Source organism: Podarcis muralis, chromosome 2 (assembly GCF_964188315.1).
Source record: "Podarcis muralis chromosome 2, rPodMur119.hap1.1, whole genome shotgun sequence".
NCBI classification, from domain to species: Eukaryota; Metazoa; Chordata; class Lepidosauria; order Squamata; family Lacertidae; genus Podarcis; species Podarcis muralis.
In genome coordinates, this window is record NC_135656.1 from 119,319,127 (window position 1) to 119,341,508 (window position 22,382).

At 46.9% G+C, this 22,382-nt stretch overlaps 1 protein-coding gene across 1 annotated transcript in view; it reads left to right on the top strand.

Annotated features, from left to right (window-relative positions):
* Positions 1-22,138, top strand: part of LOC114591092 (uncharacterized) — a 37,922-nt gene extending 15,784 nt beyond the window's left edge. The window contains exons 5-6 of the mRNA XM_077923430.1: positions 6,105-7,448; positions 19,268-22,138. Coding sequence (XP_077779556.1) covers positions 6,105-7,448; positions 19,268-20,340 — 2,417 coding nt within the window. The 3' untranslated portion in view covers positions 20,341-22,138. The remainder of the gene's footprint in view (positions 1-6,104; positions 7,449-19,267) is intronic.
* Positions 22,139-22,382: the final 244 nt, after the last annotated feature.

The window sequence follows — 22,382 nt, forward strand, 5'->3', positions numbered from 1 at the left end:
GAATCAATAAAACAAAAAATGGAAAACGAGCGAGGTCCCAACCAAAGAAGAATGGCAACTTAAGCTGATGGAATATGCGCAGCTTGCGGACTTAACATATAGAATAAGAGAACAAGACGAACATACGTTTAGAGAAGATTGGAAAATGTTTATTGAATATATAGAGGGAAATTGTGTAGACTTGAAAACGTTGGCAGCATTAAGATAAATTCAAAAGTGTAAATAAGCTTTGATGGAAGTAATAATGGAATACTGAATGGTTTAGTTTGTGTAAAATATGCAGGGATTTATGTTATGCAAAATGAACCATGGAAAGAAGAAGGGAAGTCATTGATATTTTAAGGTTGTTTAAATAAATATTTTAAAATGTAAAGCAGAAATAAAACAATATTAACTTTTTAAAAAGGTTAAGCGTTGTTACATGGTCCCAAGCAGGTCAGACTGTGGGTGCAAAATTCTGTACTCCCTGTCCAAATTTATTTAGAAAACACCAAGGTTTTCAGCTGTGTCATTTCTCCCCATTTAATGTCTTCTGTCCTTCTTGCTGTTGTTTCAGGTAAAGGGTCTGTTTGCTGAAATGGGAGGTGATTCCCCTGCGACAGAGACGACTCCATCAGACCCCAGACAGAAGCAATTGGGTGAGGATCAGTGCGATGTATCTCAATTTGGTCTCTCTCCATGTTGTGAATTGAACTTCTGTGGAAGTAGTTGCTATTTGGAGGTAAAGAACTGGAACCAACTTCTTCTCAAATGTACTGAGGAAATTCCACTGACATTCTGATAGTCTATCAGTGCTATTTTTCTAGAAAAATAGGCATCAGAACTCACCGTGAACACCTCCAATAATAATAATAATAATAATAATAATAATAATAATAATAATAATAATAATAATAATAATAATTTATTCACTAGCCATTCTGGGCAGCGCCCAACAGAATATTAAACATGTTAAAAGATCAACCATTAAAAACTTCCATAAACAGGGCTGCCTTCAGATGTCTTCTAAAAATCAGATCGTTGTTTATTTCCTTGACATCTGATGGGAGGGTGCCACTACCGAGAAGGCCCTCTGCCTGGTTCCCTGTAGCCTCACTGAGAGGTGCCGGAACTGAGTTCTGTTTAGGTCCAACTGAAAAAAAAGCCCTGGTCTTAATACTGAGACTTGGCCTAATTTCTTTCCCACTAGAGTGAATCTGATGTTTCAAGACTACTGCAATGCACTCTACGTGGGGCTACCTTTGAAGGTGACTCGGAAACTACAACTAATCCAGAATGCGGCAGCTAGACTGGTGACTGGGAGCGGCCGCCGACACCACATAACAACGGTCTTGAAAGACCTACATTGGCTCCCAGTACGTTTCCGAGCACAATTCAAAGTGCTGGTGTTGAACTTTAAAGCCCTAAACGGCCTTGGTCCAGTATATCTGAAGGAGCGTCTCCACCCCCATCGTTCTGCCTGGACGCTGAGGTCCAGGTCTGAGGGCCTTCTGGCGGTTCCTTCATTGCGAGAAGCAAAGCTACAGGGAACCAGGCAGAGGGCCTTCTCGGTAGTGGCGCACACTCTGTGGAACACCCTCCCATCAGATGTCAAAGCGATAAACAACTACCTGACATTCAGAAGACATCTTAAGGCAGCCCTGTTCAGGGAAGTTTTTAATGTGTGATATTTTAGTGTATTTTTGGTTTCTATGGAAGCCGCCCAGAGTGGCTGGGGAAACCCAGCCAGATGGGTGGGGTACAAATAATAAATTATTATTATTATTATTATTATTATTATTATTATTATTATTATTATTACTACTATTCAAGAGGGAATTTCTTTCTACTTTAAGTGATGGGGTTTTCATTCAATCACACAAGTGTCTTATTCATATTGGTGCCCATTATAAAAAAATACATTTTTTCCCTGGAAATATTTTATCACCCTTACCGCTGCTCTAAGAAAAACCATTTGCAGACCTTAGCTCTCCAGGGGACACACTTTTTTGCATGGCAGGATTAATAACATTTCAAGCTGCCCAATTTGTGAACCTGGTGGAGTTGAGAAGGTCTTCAAAGTTGCCTCTTCTATTAACTTTCTAGGCAAAAATTCCTTTCTTGTTTTCTCCCCGGACCTGATATGTACCTTGTTCATTCATTACCATCCAAGTACCAACATTTCCTCCAGTAGTTAAGAAAATACAAGCCAGGTCTCCGAAAACTTAGGAGAGGTGGGGACGGAGGACAGGGGTGTTTTGTTTTGCTGTATTTTAGAAGTTCTTTCCATTTTTGGGCGAGCAACATTCTTGCTGCTATAGTCGCATACATGAATAAATTTCTGTATATTTTAGGTAGTTCTGTCCCTATAACTCCCAAAAGAAAAGCTTTTCGGGTTTTTTACAAAGGTTATTTTAAACAACCTTTTCAATTCATTATATATCATTTCCCAGTAAGCTTTAACCTTACTACAAGACCACCATATATGAAGCTAGGATTTTTTCTAAGTTAGGCATGCATTTCAGAGGTGAGGATGTCCTAATGGCTCTCTGGCACGTTTGTTTGTCTCCTTCAGGCGAGGGAATGAAGCGGCCAAGACGTCCTCATTCATTTCCTCTTTGTGGCGGCGGAGAAGGAGCCGCTGTGGAATCGGATCAGGTGGGACATGGGTGGGGAAACTGGTTCAGGCTGAGGGCCACATTCTTATCTGAGCAACCTTCCAGGGGTGGGTGAGAGCAGAGTTCAAGGTCATATTCCAGCAGGGCAAAAACACTCAAGGTCGGTATGAATTAGGGTTGGGGATGTCAGGAGCTCGCCCTACACTCGGGTAGGACCCTGGTAGAGACACATGCCCGACTGGCATGTTCTCTCCCTCCTGGTTGTTCATTCGGGAGCTTCATAAGCTTTCTTAAGCCTGAACATCACAGCGACCAATGCCAACAGACATTGGCACACTTAGGGATCCGCAGAGTGTTCGCAGCTTGCGTAACAGACCTCAGCAACTCAGCATTTTGGCTAATCTACTTTATTTGCATATAAAACACACACGGAGCACTGCAACATGGCTCCCTCTCTCTCTAGCATCAGACAGCAAAGAGAAAAAGGAACAAAGGACAATAGTCCCACTTCACGGAACACAGTAACACAAACATCCTGTTTTTGTCACTTCACACTCTGTGGAGTCAAAATATACACCGTCATGTGATAGACAACAATCCCATGACTGCAACCATGGAGCAGGAATTCTAACAGGGGAGAGGTGTTGCCGGGGAGGGGCAGTGTCACAGGAATGTGCCGGTCAGTAATCAATAATAATAATAATAATAATAATAATAATAATAATTTATTATTACTTATACCCCGCTCATCTGTATATTATATGCAAGGAGGTGTTTCCTTTTTCCTTTTAGGGTCCAGTGTCCTTTGAGGATGTGGCTGTACATTTCACAGAAGAAGAGTGGGCTGTGTTGGATCCTGACCAGAGAGCTCTGCACAAGGAAGTCATGGAGGAAAATAGAGGCATTGTGGCCTCTCTGGGTAAGGTTCCCTGTTGGATCATAATGCCCATTTTGAAATTCTGTACTTATAAGGGATGCGGGTGGCACTGTGGGTTAAACCACAGAGCCTAGGGCTTGCCGATCAGAAGGTTGCGGTTCGAATCCCCGTGACGGGGTGAGCTCCCATTGTTCTGTCCCTGCTCCTGCCAACCTAGCAGTTCGAAAGCACTTCAAAGTGAAAGTAGATAAATAGGTACCGCTGGACCTCAGTGTCTGGGCAGAACGGTGGGGGTGGAGACGCTCCTTCAGGTCCAACGACTGTGAATTTGTTAACCCTCTCTCTCCCAGTGTTTCTTCTCCTAGCTGTGCCCCATCCAGTATTTCCCAGCTTCGGCCTTCTGAACTATGCCCCTCTGCAAACCACTGTTCCAAATCTACACTGTCCTCCTGTTCCTGGGAAGATTTGGGGTCAGGGGGAGGGAGAGGCTCCCACCATTCCTCCTCATTGCAGCCCCTTCTCAGCACGGTCCCCGACAAAAGGTTGCAGCCTGGAACGATCGCTGACTTGATCGTCCCCACGGACATGTCCTTTCCCAGATTGATCTCTGGTTCATTCTGGTGGTTAGAGACGTTCTCCTCCTTCTCCAGGCCCTGAAGCCCTCTGCAGTTTACAGTGGTGCCCCGCAAGACGAATGCCTCGCAAGATGAAAAACTCGCTAGACGAAAGAGTTTTCCGTTTTTTGAGTCGTTCCGCAAGACGAATTTCCCTATGGGCTTGCTTCGCAAGACGAAACGTCTTGGGAGTTCTTGCGAGTTTGTTTCCTTTTTCTTAAAGCCATTAAGCCGTTAATAGCCGCTAAGCCATTAATAGCCGCTAAGCCGCTAATAGCCGTGCTTCGCAAGACGAAAAAACTGCAAGACGAAGAGACTCGCGGAACGGATTAATTTCGTCTTGCGAGGCACCACTGTACTTTGAACTGACAGTTATCTAATGTATTCTCTCTGAATTTGCATCCTTCCGTTGTTCCCTTCTGAACAGTGACCTGACTGCTTTGAACTGAGCAGACCTTTCGAAATGTAAGTTTCAGAGTTTTTAGGGAGGCAGAACTACCCATTTTCTGTTGGGGCAGAGAGCTGACTGGCATAAGAGACAGAGCAGATTTGGTTTGACTGAAATAATAATAATACCCCCCCTTATGGAGAAAAAAGTTTGGCCAGTAACTAAAAAGGGCCCCCCACTCCTGATCTTTCTCAATATATCTAATATTTTCTGCACATTTCCTCTATTCCAGCACTTGAAGTCTCCATCTTCCAATCTTGGAGTATTTACTTATTTTTCTTGATTAAAAACTTTTATATCCTAACACTGCATTTAATAAAAATCTAAAGGGGGGAATTAATGCTTGTATAGGCCTTGCAAACCTATAAGATGGGGGAAAGTTGATTAGACCGAGAGAGTGTGATTGGCTGAAGACCATCCAATGAGATTCACCTCTCTCTAGGAGCTGGACATACATCTCTATGGCCCAAATCCATAGCACTCCAGTTGTCAGTTAACACCAGTCAACAGGGGCAGTTAAAATCTGCCTCCCATCCAAGTCCTTCCAGCTTTCCCGTTATCACAAGCATTGAAGTTGTAATAATAATAATAATAATAATAATAATAATAATAATAATAATAATAATTTATTATTTATACCCCGCCCATCTGGCTAGGTTTTCCCAGCCATTCTGGGCAGCTTCCAATACAATATTAAAATACAGTAGTCTGTTAAATATTAAAAGCTTCCCTAAACAGGGCTGCCTTCAGATGTCGTCTAAAAGTCTGGTAGTTGTTTTTCTCTTTGACATCTGGTGGGAGAGCGTTCTACAGGTTGGGAGCCACTACTGAGAAGGCCCTCTGCCTGGTTCCCTGTAATTTGGCTTCTTGCAGTGAGGGAACCACCAGAAGGCCCTCGGCGCTGGACCTCAGTGTCTGGGTAGAACGATGGGGGTGAAGACGCTCCTTCAGGTATACTGGGCTGAGGCCGTTTAGGGCTTTAAAGGTCAGCACCAACACTTACTGGAAACATACTGGAGTCAATGAAGATCTTTCAGGACCAGCCTTGGCGGCCACCCCCAGTCACCAGTCTAGCTGCCGCATTCTGGATTAATTGCAGTTTCCCAGTCACCTTCAAAGGTAGCCCCACATACAGTGCATTGCAGTAGTCTAAGTGGGAGATAACCAGAGCATGCACCACTCTGGCCAGACAGTCTGTGGGCAGGGAGGGTCTCAGCCTGCGTACCAGATGGATTTGTTCAGTGATTGTATTCAGTGATTTGAGGCTTCTGTCCACAGGCTTTTAGCTATTTCCCTCTTCATTGCAGGTGACAAATCGAAAACCAATAATAAAGGAAAACGAGTTGGAAAAGAGTCACTGGAAAGATGCACAAAGAATGAAAAGCAGAGAAGGAAAAGTGAAGCAGAGAAGATGGGAAGGAATACACCCCCAGCCTCTCAGGGTAGTAACTACAATGAAATTGCAGTCAAAGGAAAAACAGATATAAGAAACAAAAAGAAGTGTCGGGATTATTGGAAAAGTTTCGGTTCTAAAAGAAAATATAAAGCACATCGCCAAAACTGCAAAGGGGAGAAACCATATAAATGCTTTGAGTGTGGAAAGAGCTTCACGAGAAACTCCACACTCATTTTCCATCGTGGAATTCATAGTGGAGCGAAACCATATAAATGCTTAGAATGTGGAAAGAGCATTAGTTGCAAGCATGGACTCAGTTATCATCAAATAATTCACACAGGGGAGAAACCGTATCAGTGTATGGAATGTGGAAAAAGCTTCACTCGGAAGATATATCTTACTAATCACCAAATGGTTCACACAGGGGAGAAGTCTTATAAGTGCCTGGAATGTGGAAAAGGTTTCACACAGAACTCCAAGCTCACTTCCCATCAGAGAATTCACATTGGGGAGAAACCATATAAATGCCTGGAGTGTGGAAAGGGCTTCAGCTGCAAAAAGAGCGTCACTTACCATCAAAGAATTCACACAGGAGAGAAACCATATAAATGCTTAGAATGTGAAAAGAGCTTCATGCATAAGGCAAGCCTCACTTTTCATCAGAGAACTCACACAGGGGAGAAACCATATAAATGCTTGAATTGTGGGAAAAGCTTCACCCATAAGACAAGTCTCACTTTGCATCAGAGAACTCACACAGGGGAGAAACCCTATACGTGCTTGGAATGTGGAAAGAGCTTCCCTCGCAGTGGTGAGCTTTCTTCCCATCAGAGAATTCATACAGGGGAGAAACCGTTTGAATGCTTGGAATGTGGAAAGAGCTTCCGTCACAGTTCTAGCCTTTCTTCCCATCAGAGAGTTCATACAGGGGAAAAGCCACATAAATGTTTGGAGTGTGGAAAGAGCTTCACTCGGAAGGTACATCTTACTAATCATCAGAGAATCCACACTGGGGAGAAACCATATAAATGCTTGGAATGTGGGAGCAGCTTTATTTCCAAACACAGGCTCACTTCCCATGGAAGAATTCACACACAGGACTTACCCTATAAGTGCATGGAATGTGGGAAGAGCTTCATCTTGAAGCAAAGTCTCACCTCCCACCTACGAATTCACACTGGGGAGAAGCCATACAAATGCTTCCAATGCGGAAAGAGCTTCGGTGGGAAGGCACACCTTAGTTCTCATGAAAGAATTCACACAGGGGAGAAGCCATATAAATGTTCTGAGTGTGGAAAGGGCTTCAAAGACGGTTCTAGCCTTCTCTTCCATCAAACAATTCACACCGGGGAGAAACCATATGAATGCTTGGTGTGTGGAAAGGGGTTCAGAGACAAATCTCACCTTACGAAACATAAAAGAATTCACACAGGGGAGAAGCTGTATAAATGCTTAGAATGTGGAAGGAACTTCAGCTGCAAGAAAAGTATCCGTAATCACCAAAGAATTCACATAGGTAAGAAACTATAAAAAAAAAATGTTTGGAAAGAGCTTCAGGAGACGTACACGTTTTTGTTGTCATCAATGGATTCACAAAGGGCGATACCATATTAATGTTTGAATATAGAATGGGGTTCAGAAAGAAGATACAACTCACTTCTCAAAAGGATTCACACAAAGGATCATTTATGTAAATACTTAAGAAGGTGTGGCCTTTACATTGCCACAGAAGAGACGTCTCACTGATCATCAAAGAATTCACAATGGAGAGAGACCGTATACATAAATGCTTGGATTATGGAAAGGACTTCATCTGCAAAGAAGGTTTCAGTTCCCATCAGAGAATTCATACAAGGGGAAAAGTACAGTGGTACCTCGGGTTAAGAACTTAATTCGTTCCAGAGGTCCGTTCTTAACCAGAAACTGTTCTTAACCTGAAGCACCACTTTAGCTAATGGGGCCTCCTGCTGCTGCCGCGCCGCCGGAGCACGATTTCTGTTCTCATCCTGAAGCAAAGTTCCTAACCCGAGGTAGTATTTCTGGGTTAGCGGAGTCTGTAACCTGAAGCATCTGTAAATGAAGCATATGTAACCCGAGGTACAACTGTACAGAGATGTTTGCTGTGTGTGTTGTCGGGGACTGGTTGGAAGCAGATGAATGGTGGAGGAACCGGCTGGGGAACCATCAAGGGAAGAAGGCTCAGAGCCCAGGGATTGGTGGTGGGACAACAATGAGTGGTCAGAGGGAGAAGGGGGAGAAGTCTGGGAGAAGGAGATGTGGGAAGCTGAAGAGGTAACCGGGCTTAGTGAGCTGGGAGAGTCTGTGGCAGAAAGAAGACCAGAATCAGGGGGGAAAGCCAAAGCAGGTGAATAGGAGGAGGGAGGTAAAGAGATAGAAATGCGAGGAGTCACAACTGTCTTCCCCTCCTGCTGCGACAAGCTCCTCTCACTCCCAGAACCAAAAGAGGCATGAAAAGGGAGGAGCAAAGACAGACACGCAGGCACAGTCTCTGATTGCTTGGGAAAAGCTCTGGAGGTGGCTGCCCACATAGATAGCTGTGAGGAGGCAGGGACCTTTGGTCTCAGCAACTGGTTTCATGGGTTTAAAAAAAAAAAAAGGTAAAGCACTCCTGGACGATTAAGTCTAGTCATAGGCGACTATGAGGTTGCAGCGCTCATCTCGCTTTCAGGCTGAGGGAGCCAGCGTTTGTCCACACACAGCTTTCTGGGTCATGTGGCCAGCAGGACTAAACTGCTTGTGACGGAAACCAGAGCGCACGGAAACACCGTTTATCTTCCCACCACAGTGGTACCTATTTATCTACTTATAGTGGTGTGCTTTCAAACTGCTAGGTTGCCAGGAGCTGGGAAAGTAGAACGGGAGCTCACCCCGTCGCGGGGATTTGAACTGCCAACCTTCTGATCGGGAAGCCCAAGAGGCTCAGTGGTTTAGACCACAGCGCCACCCGCGTCATGGGGCAATGGGGTAATACATACAAGGAATGAACTGCTGTGCTCATTAAAGCTGACACTCAGCCCAGTCTGTGAAGATCATGTTTTGCTAATAAAGAGATAACTCCAGCTTTGAACTGTGTGATTTCCTGGCCGGTGTTTGCTATGTGACGTCTGCAGGAAATGTTTCAGAAGAAGGCACAAACTCCAGTCGCCATCCAAGAATTTATAAAGTGGGAGAGAGAGTGTATTATAATTTGACATTGTTATTATGAGGCTATTACTGGATTATTGTAATTGGAAAACTAATAAAATCAGTATCACATATAAAAACAACAAAACGCCAAATGTTAAAAACTTAAGGGCAGGATGTGAGGAGAGAAGGAAGTGACTGTAAGGATCCAGTGCTGAGTTTAAAGACGTCTGGATGTCAGGTCCCAGAATGTAAGTTTCTCAGAAGTCAGGTATGTTGAGGGATCTCCCAGCTCACTTTGCCAGGTCTGCCCCAAACGGTAGACCTGTTGCTGGCTGGTAGTTCTTTTTGTTCACTACAAAAAGGTGTAGCCTTTTCAGGTTTTGCCTTCAGGTGGGAAGAGCATTGCGCCCGGGAAGGGAAGTGGGAGTCAAATAGACACTCAAGGGATAATCCAGAGAAAGAGCTTTATTGCTACCATCCGGGCTGGTAGAAGGAGCAAGCGTGATAACTCACAAGCTTAGCACAAGTTTTGCAGCCATTTGCACAGAGCATATATCCCCTCCAGTTCCCTCCCCTTTCTCCCCCTCCTCAGGAGCCCTGCCCCATGATGAGTTTTCCTGAGCATGAACAGAAAGCTCCTCTCTTGTGACTCCTGGCACCCTTCCCAGGAAAAAGGGGGGTTGAGAAGCCTGTGCCTCTGCTTGGCATTGACAGAGCCTATTCATTAGCTTTGAAGCTTTTTGTGCTGATAAAAATACCGTATTTTTCGCCCTATAGGACGCACCGGCCCATAGGACGCACCTAGATTTGGGGGGGGGGGAATAAAGGGGAAAAATTTATTTTCCCCCTCCCAGGCGCGGGGCTGGGGAAGCTCAGGCTTCCCCCGACGCCAGCCCCCAGAACAGGACCCAGAGCGATGCCGAAGCTGCGTGCGTTTGGCCTCCAGGACTGAGGTTCCCCCACCATGACCAGCTACAATTTCAAGCATGATGAATTCATTCAGGACTTTTATGGCTGGTTGTGGGTGTGTGGTGCAAAAAAAGGGGGGGGCGGATAGAAGGAAACAGCCAATCTGGAGGTGCAGCAATCCCTACTTTACTTGTTTTAACACCTCCCCTAAAGTTCTTACTGTTCAAAATCGTTAATGTCAGAGCTGAATGATGGGGGTGGAGACGCTCCTTCAGGTATTCTGGACCAAGGCCGTTTAGTGCTTTAAAAGTCAGCACCAACACTTTGAATTGTGCTCGGAAACGTACTGGGAGCCAATTAAGATCTTTCAGGACCGGTCTTGGCGGCCACCCCAGTCACCAGTCTAGCTGCCGCATTCTGGATTAATTGCAGTTTCCCAGTCACCTTCAAAGGTAGCCCCACATAGTGCGCATTGCAGTAGTCTAAGTGGGAGATAACCAGAGCATGCACCACTCTGGTGAGACAGTCCACGGGCAGGTAGGGTCTCATCCTGCGTACCAGATGGAGCTGGTAGACAGCTGTCCTGGACACAGAATTGACCTGCGCCTTCATGGACAGCTGTGAGTCCAAAATGACTCCCAGGCTGCGCACCTGGTCCTTCAGGGGCACAGTTACCCCATTCAGGACCAAGGAGTCCTCCACAACAGCCCGCCCCCTGTCCCCCAAAAACAGTACTTCTGTCTTGTCAGGATTCAACCTCAATCCGTTAGCTGCCATCCATCCTCCAACCTGACACACTAACCACTGCACACCACTGCTTTAATAGAGGACTGGAGGAACTCATGGATGACCAGGCCATCTGTGGCTGCTACTGGTGATGCCTCTGGGTGCCAGTCACTGGGAATCTCAGGAGGGTTGGAGTCCAACGCTCTAACCACTACACCGCACCACACGGGCTCCGTGAAGCCAGCTCCTTGCGTCGGCAGAGAACGAGACGCTTAATCTCAGAGCCGTGGGTTCAAGCCCCACGTCGGGCAAAAAAGACCCCTGCATCGCAGTGGGGTTGGGCTAGATGACCCCTGGGTCCCTTCCAACTCGACAGTTCTATGGCTCCATGACAGGCATCCCCAAACTCAGCCCTCCAGCTGTTTTGGGACTACAATTCCCATCATCCCTGACCACTGGTCCTGTTAGCTAGGAATGATGGGAGTTGTAGTCCCAAAACAGCTGGAGGGTCAAGTTTGGGGATGCCTGCTCTATGACATAAAATGTGGCTCACGGCCGGCCTTTTCCACGCCTCCCTGACTTGACCCAGTTGATGGTGGAGTTGTTGTTAAAACCTGATTATGCTTTGGGCACGCCCCCCCCCCCCCCAGTCCTTGCTCCCTGGATAGCTCAGTTGCTTAGAGCGTGGTGGCGATAACGGCAAGGTTGCAGGTTCCATCCCCGTCTGGGGCAGCTGCCTGTTCCTGTGTTGCAAGGGGGGTGGACTGGATGACCCTCAGGGTCCCTTCCGAGGCCACCATTCCACGACACTACGATTCTACGCATGGCTACGGCCCGGCCTACCTCACAGGGATGTTGTGAGGATAAAATGGGGAGGGCAGGAGAACCAAGTGCGTGGTATGGGGGGTCCTTGGAGGGAAAATCCTTGGATATAGACTGTATTTTTCGCTCCATAAGAATCACCTGACCATAAGATGCATCTAGTTTTTAGAGGAGGAAAACAAGAAAAAAAATATTCTGAACGAAACGGTGGATGTATGATTTTTGTGGTTCATACTGCGACCACAGACATGTGATTTGACGGTGAGTTTGGGGTGAACCAAAGCAAAAATCCTGAGGATCCATGTAGGTCTATGTATTGTAACCACGTTTTTGCGCCATTACAGCCCCACGAAACAGTGGATGCAGGCTGTAGCCATGGACATGCTCTGTGATCTGATGGTGAATTTGGGGTGACCCAATGCAAAGATCCTGAGGATCCATGTGGATCCGTGCTTTGTGACCACGTAACAAACCAACAGCCTTGTGGCGGGGCTGTTTCCATGGGCTATGTTCGTTTGGGAACCTGAAGTGCGCCTGCAAAGCACCCATCTGCCTTTCCTCCTTGGCGGCGGCTGCTTTGAGAGCAAGCCGTGCAGAGGCTGGGCTTCAAAGGGTTAAAACGAAGCGAGCTCGATTCCTAGAGAAGAAGTGAATTGCGGGGGGGGGGGGGGAGGAGGCGTCCTCTGCAGCCAAAGCACCTCCTCTCTGAAGCCCCTTTTCCTGCCTGGCTTTTCCACTTGGGAGGGTCATTTCCAAATGCTGCAGCTGAAATCCGGTGAGCCCCCCCCCAGCCCGCACCCATTGCACAGGGTGCCCCAGGGAGAGGGTGCACACTGGGGTCCTGTTTATCCCATGCCCCCCCCCCAAATCAGGGAGTGGGGCTCCCTCCAGCAAGGCCAGGAAGCCGCTGGGGGGTGCGCTGTGACTGCATCTCTTCAGGCGGCCAATGCATTTCCGGGGCTTGGTCTAGATCAGTGTTTCCCAAACTTGGGGCGCTGGCTGATTTTGGACTACAATTCCCATCATCCCTGACCACTGGTCTTGCTAGCTAGGCATGATGGGAGTTGTAGTCCAAAAACAGCTGGCGACCTGAGTTTGGGGAACACGGGTCTAGATGACACCAAGGGGACCCTTTCCAGCTCTGCGGTTCAATGAATTGTGCATTGCACTGCGATTAGAATTAATGCCCCTCCAACAACACGCACGGGACGCGGGTGGCGCTGTGGGTTAAACCGGCTTGCCGATCAGAAGGTCGGTGGTTCGAATCCCCGCGATGGGGTGAGCTCCCGTTGCTCGTCCCTGCTCCTGCCAACCTAGCAGTTCGAAAGCACGTCAAAGTGCAAGTAGATAAATAGGTACCACTCCGGCGGAAAGGTAAACGGCCTTTCCCTGCGCTGCTCTGGTTTGCCAGAAGCAGCTTAGTCATGCTGGACACATGACTCGGAAGCTGCACATCAGCTCCCTCGGCCAATAAAGCGAGATGAGCGCCGCAACCCCAGAGTCGGCCACAACTGGACCTAATGGTCAGGGGTCCCTTTACCTTTATTTAATAACACACACATGATGGCAATTCAGACATCAGCTCCTGAGATGCGTGCGCGGGACTTTCATTCAGATCCCTGGGGTTGGGCTAGATGACCCCCAGGGTCCCTTCCAACGCCACGATTCTACGCTTCTAACAGAAAGCACTTAACTTGAAAACTGGCAAGCCATCAAACCCAGCAAAGGAAAACCCAGCTGAAAATCAGCAAGCGTTTGCTTACTTGCTGTTGTTCCATTTTGTGAAGCGCAAACGCCGGCCTTCAATCCCAGTATCGCAAGGCGGTTTATATTTGATTTAAAGGAGAATGGGAAGAAAATAGGGATCCAGCTGGGAGCAGCATCCTGTGACAGAGCAGGATTGCAGGAAAGGCCAGGAAACCCTCTTTCCCTCCCACCCACCTATAGGTGCTGAATTGTAGGAGATCTATGAGTTTTCCAGCTTCTAAACCATAGGTGGGAAGAGTTGCTGTTAGTGAGATGTACCATATTGGCCCGAATATAAGCCACACTCCCCCCACCCCAATTCTGATCGTGAAAAGTTAAAAGTGCAGCTTATATTCCAGAACTTACGCTGCTGGCAAAGTGGCTCCCCCCCAAGTAGCCTATATTCGGGTGTGACTTACGGTATATTTGGGCCAATATGGTAAATATAGATTTGGAAAGGAGGTGGATGTATGGATGGATTCAGTCTAACTTACCTCACAGGGAAGGGTAGGCAAGATCCTGACCCAGACCTTTCGGTGAGCTGTTTGGCCTCTGCATTTGTTCTTAAGGGGTTTATCCGTTATTGCTGGTGTTGTATTGCATAATTAAAAACATGACTGTTATCTTTCTTTATTACAATTCCATGCCGTCCTTCCTCTGAGGAACACAGGGCAGTTTACAATAGAAAAACACACAAATGCATAACGTAATAGCAAAATAAACCATAAGCCCCTCCCCCCATGACTAAAACGGGGAGGGGGTATATCTTCAGCAGCAATTTAGGTTTTAAGCATGTGTGGAATAAGCAGATTAATCAGCTGTGTGCAAGCGATGCAGTGACTCCGATTGACATTGCTTTTGTTGAGTGGCAAGTTTGGTTTAAACCAGTGGTTGCCAATCTTTTTTTGGCCATGCCTCACCTAAGCATCTCTAAAATCCTGATTCCCGCCCCCCCATGACATATAATTCTTATTATTCAAAAAGTGAACTCCTATTCACGTGGAGGAAGTCTAAAAGGCGATTGACTGTTAATAACTGATTCTTGAATTGCCCCCCTTAAAATCAAATTGCCCCCATGTTGGGAACCACGGGTTTAAGCCAACTCCAGTGTTATTTACTTACTCTATATCAGTGGTGTCCAAACTTTTTTCAAAGTGGGCCAGATTTGATGAAGTGAAGGGCTGTAAGGGCCGACCAAAGTTGTTGACCTTTTTTTAGGATTGAAGTTGTTTACCATTTTTTAGGAATTTACCTCAGTGTTGTTTGCGAGTTTTTTTTATAGCACTGAAGTTATTGAGGTTTTTTTAGGATTTTACCCCAAGAAATAAACTGCCACAGGGGGCTGGATTAAACCGACCGGCGGGCCAGATTAGGCACCCGAAATGGACGTGCCTGCTTTAAGTGAAGCTGGAGGAGAAGATGGCGACAGTCATGGAGAATACGAGGGGGGGGGGGGATATCTTATTTTCCCTTTCTGCCCTCCAATCTCTTTGAATGTCAGCATTCATCTTCCTTTCCTTCCAGGAGAAAGAAGACCTGGTTGCGAATAGGATTGGGCGACATCTGGTTTTTAACATCATGATAGATCACCAGCTAAAAATTGTGATATACCAATATATCAGGATGTCTGAAATAAGGATGGAGCTACGTAGAGTCATTGGCCGGCTTCACGGTTTTTCCTGCATCGTGATTTTTGCAAAGCACACACACACACACATCATGATTTGTGATAAATTGCCAGGTCAAAAATTATGAATCATGATATGGACCTGAAAACCGGGATTGGACGATATATGGCCCTAGTTGAGAGCCATGCTCCTTTAACTAATACAGGGAATCTTTTTACTGACAACGTGATAATTCTAACACGGAAAAAATGTCTTGGCTTTGCAGGACTTGGTTGCAAAGAGACTAATGAGAACAGCCTTTGTCCTGAGAAATAGACCAAAAAAGGCTGAGGCTTCCTTGGTGCCCAGATCAAATATGGCTGCCCTTGAAGTGGGAAGAGACCACAATTCTATCAAGATTTGGAGCAGTGGGAGAGTCTGGGAAAGAGCCATGCAAGAGATCCTGGGCGAGGAGAATGCCCTCAGCTCAGACATACAGTGCCAGCGTTTCAGGCGATTCCGCTACCAGGAGGCTGAGGGACCCCGAGAGGTTTGCAGCCGACTCCACCACCTTTGCCGTTTGTGGCTGAAGCCAGAACTTCACACAAAATCTCAGATGCTGGACCTGGTGATCCTGGAGCAGTTCCTGGCTGTCCTCCCCCCGGAGATGGAGAACTGGGTGAGGGAATGTGGAGCGGAGACCAGTTCCCAGGCGGTGGCCCTGGCCGAAGGTTTCCTCCTGAGCCGGGCAGAGGACCAGAAGCAAACAGAGCTGCAGGTGAGAGCGTTTCATCTTGATTATGGATGTGTCCTCCAAAATATGTTGAATTAAAAATTCCCATCATCCCTGATAATAATATTTTATTTATACCCCGCCCATCTGGCTGGGTCTCCCCAGCCACTCTGGGTGGCTCCCAATAGGATATTAAAAAATGATAAAACATCAAACATTAAAAACTTCCCTAAACAGGGCTGCCTTCAGGGCTGCCTTCTAAAAGTCAGATAGTTGTTTATCTCTTTGACATCTGGTGGGAGGGCGTTCCACAGGGCGGGCGCCACCACCAAGAAGGCCCTCTGCCTCGTTCCCTGTTACCTCACTTCTTGCAGTGAGGGAACCGCCAGAAGGCCCTCGGCGCTGGACCTCAGTGTCCGGGCTGAATGATGGGGGTGGAGACGCTCCTTCAGGTATACTGGACCGAGGCCATTTAGGGCTTCAAAGGTCAGCACCAACACTTTGAATTGTGCTCGGAACGTACTGAGAGCCAATGTAGGTCTTTCAGGACCCTGAACATTGTCTGTTTTTGCTGGGGCTAGTGGTGTTTGGAATCTGCAGGGAACCCTTGAGTTTGAAACTCCCATGGGTCTTGGAATGGAAGGGTTGATATAAAAAAACCTCTGTTCATTTTCCTACTTTTATTGGAAATCAGCCAAACAGGAATATCCTTCAGGTTTCTGCCTTTGTCGTCCCCTTTTTTAATCCTTCTCCCCATGTGATGTCTTCTATCCCTATTGCAGTTACGGGTAAAGGATCCAGCGACAGAAATGAGGACTGATTTCCCTAAAGCAGAGAGGGCTCCGTCGGTCAAAGGTCAGAGGTCACCGAGTACGGATTCAAGGCTTCTATTTCAGTTTGTTTTCTCGCTGCATATTTTGAAGGAAACTCTTTTATCTTTTGGGGGAAGGCAAACTTGGTTTATTTGCAACACTTTACACACCTGATTTCTGGTTTGGGACCAGAGACGGGTTTCCACACGATCGAAATATAAAGAGTATAATCTGCTGGAATGCACTCATCATATAGGACCTTTCCTAAATGAGACATGCAGTTGCTCAATCTCCGAGGTACACGTGTTTTAATGGGATCGTGGCTCATTTGTCTCTTGCAGGTGACAGAATGAAGCCACACATACCTGCTCAGACATCTCTTCTTTGCGGTGTTGAAGAAGGAGCAGCTGTGAAACCAGATCAGGTGGGAGGATAAATCACTGGGGGAAAGAGGCTGGTACCTTTGCCACCTGCTCCCCTCTCGATCCTAAACAGATCTCTCTCTTCCTCTTAGCTTCTGTCAAAGCTGCCCCTAATGAAGGCTTGTGTCTGCCCCCCCCCAAAAAAAACCCCATTTAAATATTGAGAATAATGACCAGCCACTTCACCACAAGTAGTATTTTGGTTGCGGCTAGTCGATAATCTTTGTGCAATGTGCAAGGAGAAAAAACATTTTCTGATTCTTTCAGGGTCTGGTATCCTTTGAGGATGTGGCTGTGTGGTTCACAGAAGAGGAGTGGGATCTGCTGGATCCTGACCAGAGAGCTCTGCATAACCAAGTCATGGAGGAGAGCCTTTGGATTCTGTCCTCTCTCGGTGAGGCTCTCTCTTGGATCATAACCTCTGTTTCAGAATTCAGAATTTATATAGTGAAACTCAGTGAAACTCCCTGCCTGTGCGGTTAATGTTGAAATGACGTTCTCTGAATACACATCCTCCACTTTTGCCATTCTTAACAATGGTTTAACTGGTTAAAACTGGCCAGGCTTTTTCAGAATGGGAGTTTCAGAGCTGATACGAAAGTGGAACTAGAATCTCAGCTATTTCCTGGTTGGCTGGAAAGATGACGGATGTCAGAAGATGGAGCAGGTTTCTTGACTGGGCCAAACAGCAATCCATGGCAGAAAAAAGGCTGGGATTTCTGGTTTCAAGTGCCCACAAATAAGAAAATATTTTGCCTCTCAAGAAACATCTGACCAGGAGTCAAGTATGCTCTCTTTCAGAGCCTACATCCATTTCCCCCACTTCTCCCCAATAAAAAAGTTATATATGTATATATTTCCCCACATTTGGCTTTAAAGACCCTTGTTTGGAGTTCTCACTAAACCTTTTCCTCACATGCTCATATGCCGTATCTAACCTCCATTTTGGTTGCATCGTACATTGCCAGGTTTCTGTACAGCTTTTTATTTTGGGCCTTGGGGTGGCTTTGTTTATATTTTCCCTGTAGGTGGTGTGGAGGGAGGAGTACCAAAAAGGGGATTCAGATACTCCCTCCTACAGATGGGCAGACCAGCTTATGGAACGAGGATCTTCCTCGCTATTGGGTGCCTATTGCGATTTTTTTGGGGGGGGGAGAGGAGGTTTGAGGACCCTCACAGGACCGGGACAGCCAAAATAGTGCCCTCTTAAGGTTTTTGGATTCCAGTTGCCATCATTCCTGAGCATTGCGATTGTGGCTGGGGCTGAGAGGAATGGGAGTGGTTACCCCTATTTTATGAAAAAGGGTTTGGCCTAAAAAAGTCTGGGATGCTCTGCCATTTCCCCCCATATCTATCCTCCAGTTGCTTCTTTTGCAACTAACAATTTGGAAGAGATAATAGTCATAATATTTTTTTATTTGTACCCCGCCCATCTGGCTGGGTTTCCCCAGCCACTCTAACCGACTCCCAACAGAATATTAAAAACACAATAAAACAGCAGACATTAAAAACTTATCTAAACAAGGCTGCTTTCAGGTGTCTTCTAAAAGTCAGATAGTTGTTTATTTCCTTGACATCTGGTGGGAGGGTGTTCCACAGGGCGGGCGCCACCACCGAGAAGGCCCTCTGCCTGGTTCCCTGTAACCTCACTTCTCGCAGGAAGGGAACCGCCAGAAGGACCTTGGAGCTGGACCTCAGTGGGCTGAACGATGGGAGTGGAGACGCTTCTTCAGGTATACCGGGCTGAGGCCGTTTAGGTCTTTCAGGGTCAGCACCAACACGTTGAATTGTACTCAGAAACATACTGGAAACCAATGTAGATGATGCATGGTTCTTCCATTTACCTGTACAACAACCTTGTGAAGTAGGCCGAGGTGAGTGTGATTAGTCCCAGATCACCCCACGAATTTCCTATCTGAGCTAGAAGCTGAACTCCACAGCATATATAGCTCAGCAGCTGTCAAGTGAGGCAGTTAAATCTGTGGTCAGGCCTGCTTCCCATCTAAATCCTTCCAGCTCTTCCTTGATCACAAGTGTTGAAGCTGCTCAGTGATTTAAGACTATGTTTTCCCCTCAGGCTCTTATCTGCTTACTCTCTCTCTTCGTTGCAGAAGGTGACGAATGGGAAACCCAGAATAAGGGAGATCTACTTGGGAAAGAGACATCGGAAAGGGTGGGACGTGAAGGGAAGAGGATAAATAAATCGTCTGCTTCTCGGGGATGTGACTACCGTGAAATTGCAGCCCGAGAAGAAACGGATGAGAGAAAGGAAACAGGGATACCCCGTGTGAACAGGGGGAGTCGCAGTTCTAAAAGGGGACGTAAACCCAGCGTCAAAACCCACCCAAGGGAGAATTCTTACGAGCACTCGGAGTGCGGAACAAGCATCATTCGTGGCGCTTCCCATCAAGGAATTCACGGCACGGAGAAACCCTATATTTGCGCCGAGTGTGGGAAAAGCTTCCCTTACACTTCTGGCCTTATTTCTCACCGAAGGATTCACACAGGGGAGAAGCCATACCGGTGCTTGGAATGCGGAAAGACCTTCAGCCAGAAGAAACACCTCACCAACCACCGGGCGATTCACGCGGAGGAAAAACCGTACCGGTGCCTGGAGTGCGGGCGGAGCTTCAACTGCCGCTATAATCTGATTCGGCACCAGAGAATCCACACCGGGGAGAAACCGTATCAATGCCCGGATTGTGGGAGGGGCTTCCGGCACAGCTCCACCCTCTCTTCCCACCAGAGACTTCACACCGGGGAGAAACCGTATCCGTGCCCCGAGTGCGGGAAGCGCTTTAGGGATCGGTCTCACCTCTATTCCCACCAGAAAGTTCACACGGGAGAGAAACCGTACGCCTGTCTGGAATGCGGGAAGCGCTTCTACCAGAAGAAGCACCTCCGTAAGCATCAGGTAATTCACACGGAGGTGAAGCCGCACAGGTGCGTGGAGTGCGGAAAGGGCTTCCGCTGCCGTTTCAAGCTAACCCGCCACCAAAGGACCCACGCGGGGGAGAAGCAGTATCGGTGCTTGGAGTGCGGAAAGAGCTTCAAATGCAGCGCCGCCCTTTGTTCCCACGAAAGGATCCACACGGGAGAGAAGCCGTTTCAGTGCCCCGAGTGCGGGAAGGCCTTCAGAGCGAAGTCTCACCTGTATTCCCACAAAAGGATTCACACGGGGGAGAAACCCTACCCGTGTCTGGAATGCGGGAAGGCCTTCCGGCGGCAGGAGCACCTCGCCAACCACCAAGCGTTGATTCACACGGCGAATAAGCCCTATAAATGCCTGGAGTGCGGAAAGAGCTTCAGCCAGGCTATTTACCTCACGTACCATCAGAGCATTCACACGGGGGATAAGTCGTATCCGTGCTTGGAGTGCGGGAAGAGCTTCTACAGCCAGAAAAGCCTCAGTTCTCATCAAAGAGCTCACAAAAGGGACTGCAAGAAGATCAAACCCATCCATTCTGAAGGAAATCAGCCCTGAGTGCTCACTGGAAGGACAGATCCTGAAGCCGAGGCTCCAATACTTTGGCCACCTCATGAGAAGAGAAGACTCCCTGGAAAAGACCCTGATGTTGGGAAAGATTGAGGGCACAAGGAGAAGGGGACGACAGAGGACGAGATGGTGGGACAGTGTTCTCGAAGCTACCAGCATGAGTTTGACCCAACTGTGGGAGGCAGTGGAAGACAGGAGGGCCTGGCGTGCTCTGGTCCAGGGGGTCACGAAGAGTCGGACACGACTAAACGACTAAACAACAACAAATAAAAAAAAGGGGAGTGTGGGAGAGAATTTGAGTAGAAACACAAACTTCCGTTGTCGTAAAGCAGGGAGCAGTATTTATTCTTGATGTACTTTTTAAAAGGTTCAATGGTAACGCACACAGGGGAGAAGCTGTGCTTCCGGAAAGGAACAAATTCTCGTGAAAGTGAATTCTTTAATTTGCCCTAAATAAAGCAAGAGCGTAGGGAACGAACAGAATGCTAGAGGGTCATTTGCGAGTATTTATTTCCAATTTATCGGTGGAAGAGGTGAAGGCATTTTTTTGTTTCTGAAACTTGTAAGCCCTGCAAAGAGAAATCGGCAGCATCTTCTACGTGATAAAGAGCAAAAAAATGCATGTAAAATAAAACTGTCTTCGTGAAGGATGGTAAAGTGTGCAATGAACTGTGTTAAAATGTCTGCATCGGTCGCATTCCAAGATCGTGCAAGATCAAAATTAACAATTAAGGATTGCTGAATCCAGCTTGGCCACACCTAAGCTCCACTAGCTCCTTTCTTAAAAGTGTAGCAAATCCACAGCTGTCCTGATGGCATGGCCTTTTTCATTTAAAAGAGCACCATTGCTCCCATTTCAGAAGGGACTTTGGGAGTCCTAAATGCATGCTAGCAGAGATCAGCTCTCTGTCCCTGTGGGGGGGCGGGGGAATTGGGATACTTCCCACCATCACAATCCAGGATCCCATCCCTGCTGTAGTGAAAGAGGGGAAATGGGAAAATCAGATAAAAAAAGTGTTTTATGTCACTGATTCGGGAGCTGAGCTCACTGAATTCAAAGATGTCAATTTTGGAGGACGAGATGCATTCCCCTCCTTTCGACTGTCTGAAAAGGAGTATATCGTCCTCATTTCCTAAAGGTCTGTTCTCATATGCTTTTCGGGTGTTCCTCTCCAGGTTGTTGTTTCTTTATTGTCAAACTTTTTATTGGACAAGAGCGCCTATGATAGCTCTGCAAAGGCCCAGACCAGCTTCTAGTCACGGTCTCTGAAGCTAACTAATTGAAAACCAGAGTCTGTTTTTTCTTTGCCTGCCCTTTCCCAGATTTCCCTCAGCAATTTATTTCTTTGAAAAGCAGATGTACAGTGGTACCTCGGGTTACATATGCTTCAGGTTACATACGCTTCAGGTTACGGACTCCGCTAACCCAGAAATAGTGCTTCAGGTTAAGAACTTTGCTTCAGGATGAGAACAGAAATCGTGCTGCGGCGGCGCGGCGGCAGCGGGAGGCCCCATTAGCTAAAGTGGTGCTTCAGGTTAAGAACAGTTTCAGGTTAAGTACGGACCTCTGGAACCCAAGGTACCACTGTATAAGCTTTTGTTTGCATGCATATTTCTTCAGATACACACGAAAGCTTATACCCAGAACAAACTTAGTTGGTCTCTAAGGAGGGCCTGGCCATTTTTATTTCGACTTTGTCAGACCAACACAGCTACCTACCTGAATCATTAAACTAAATAGTTCTGAATAAATGTACACACTGAATAAAAATTACCATTTTGAATCTGTGCTGCTATCTTCCTTAGTAGAGTTCTGCAAAACCACTATTCTGAATGGCGCTTTCTCAAGAATGAATGCCACTCAGAATGAATTTCTGAAACCAAGGTGACCTGAAAAGGTTTGGGAACCACTGGATTAGACAGGTGTGACCAACCGTGCTCTACTTATTTTTTATTTTTTAAAAAAAGACGAACCCCTTTATCCGGCCACAATGTGGATGTACATATTAAGGAGGGAGGGAAAACGTTGT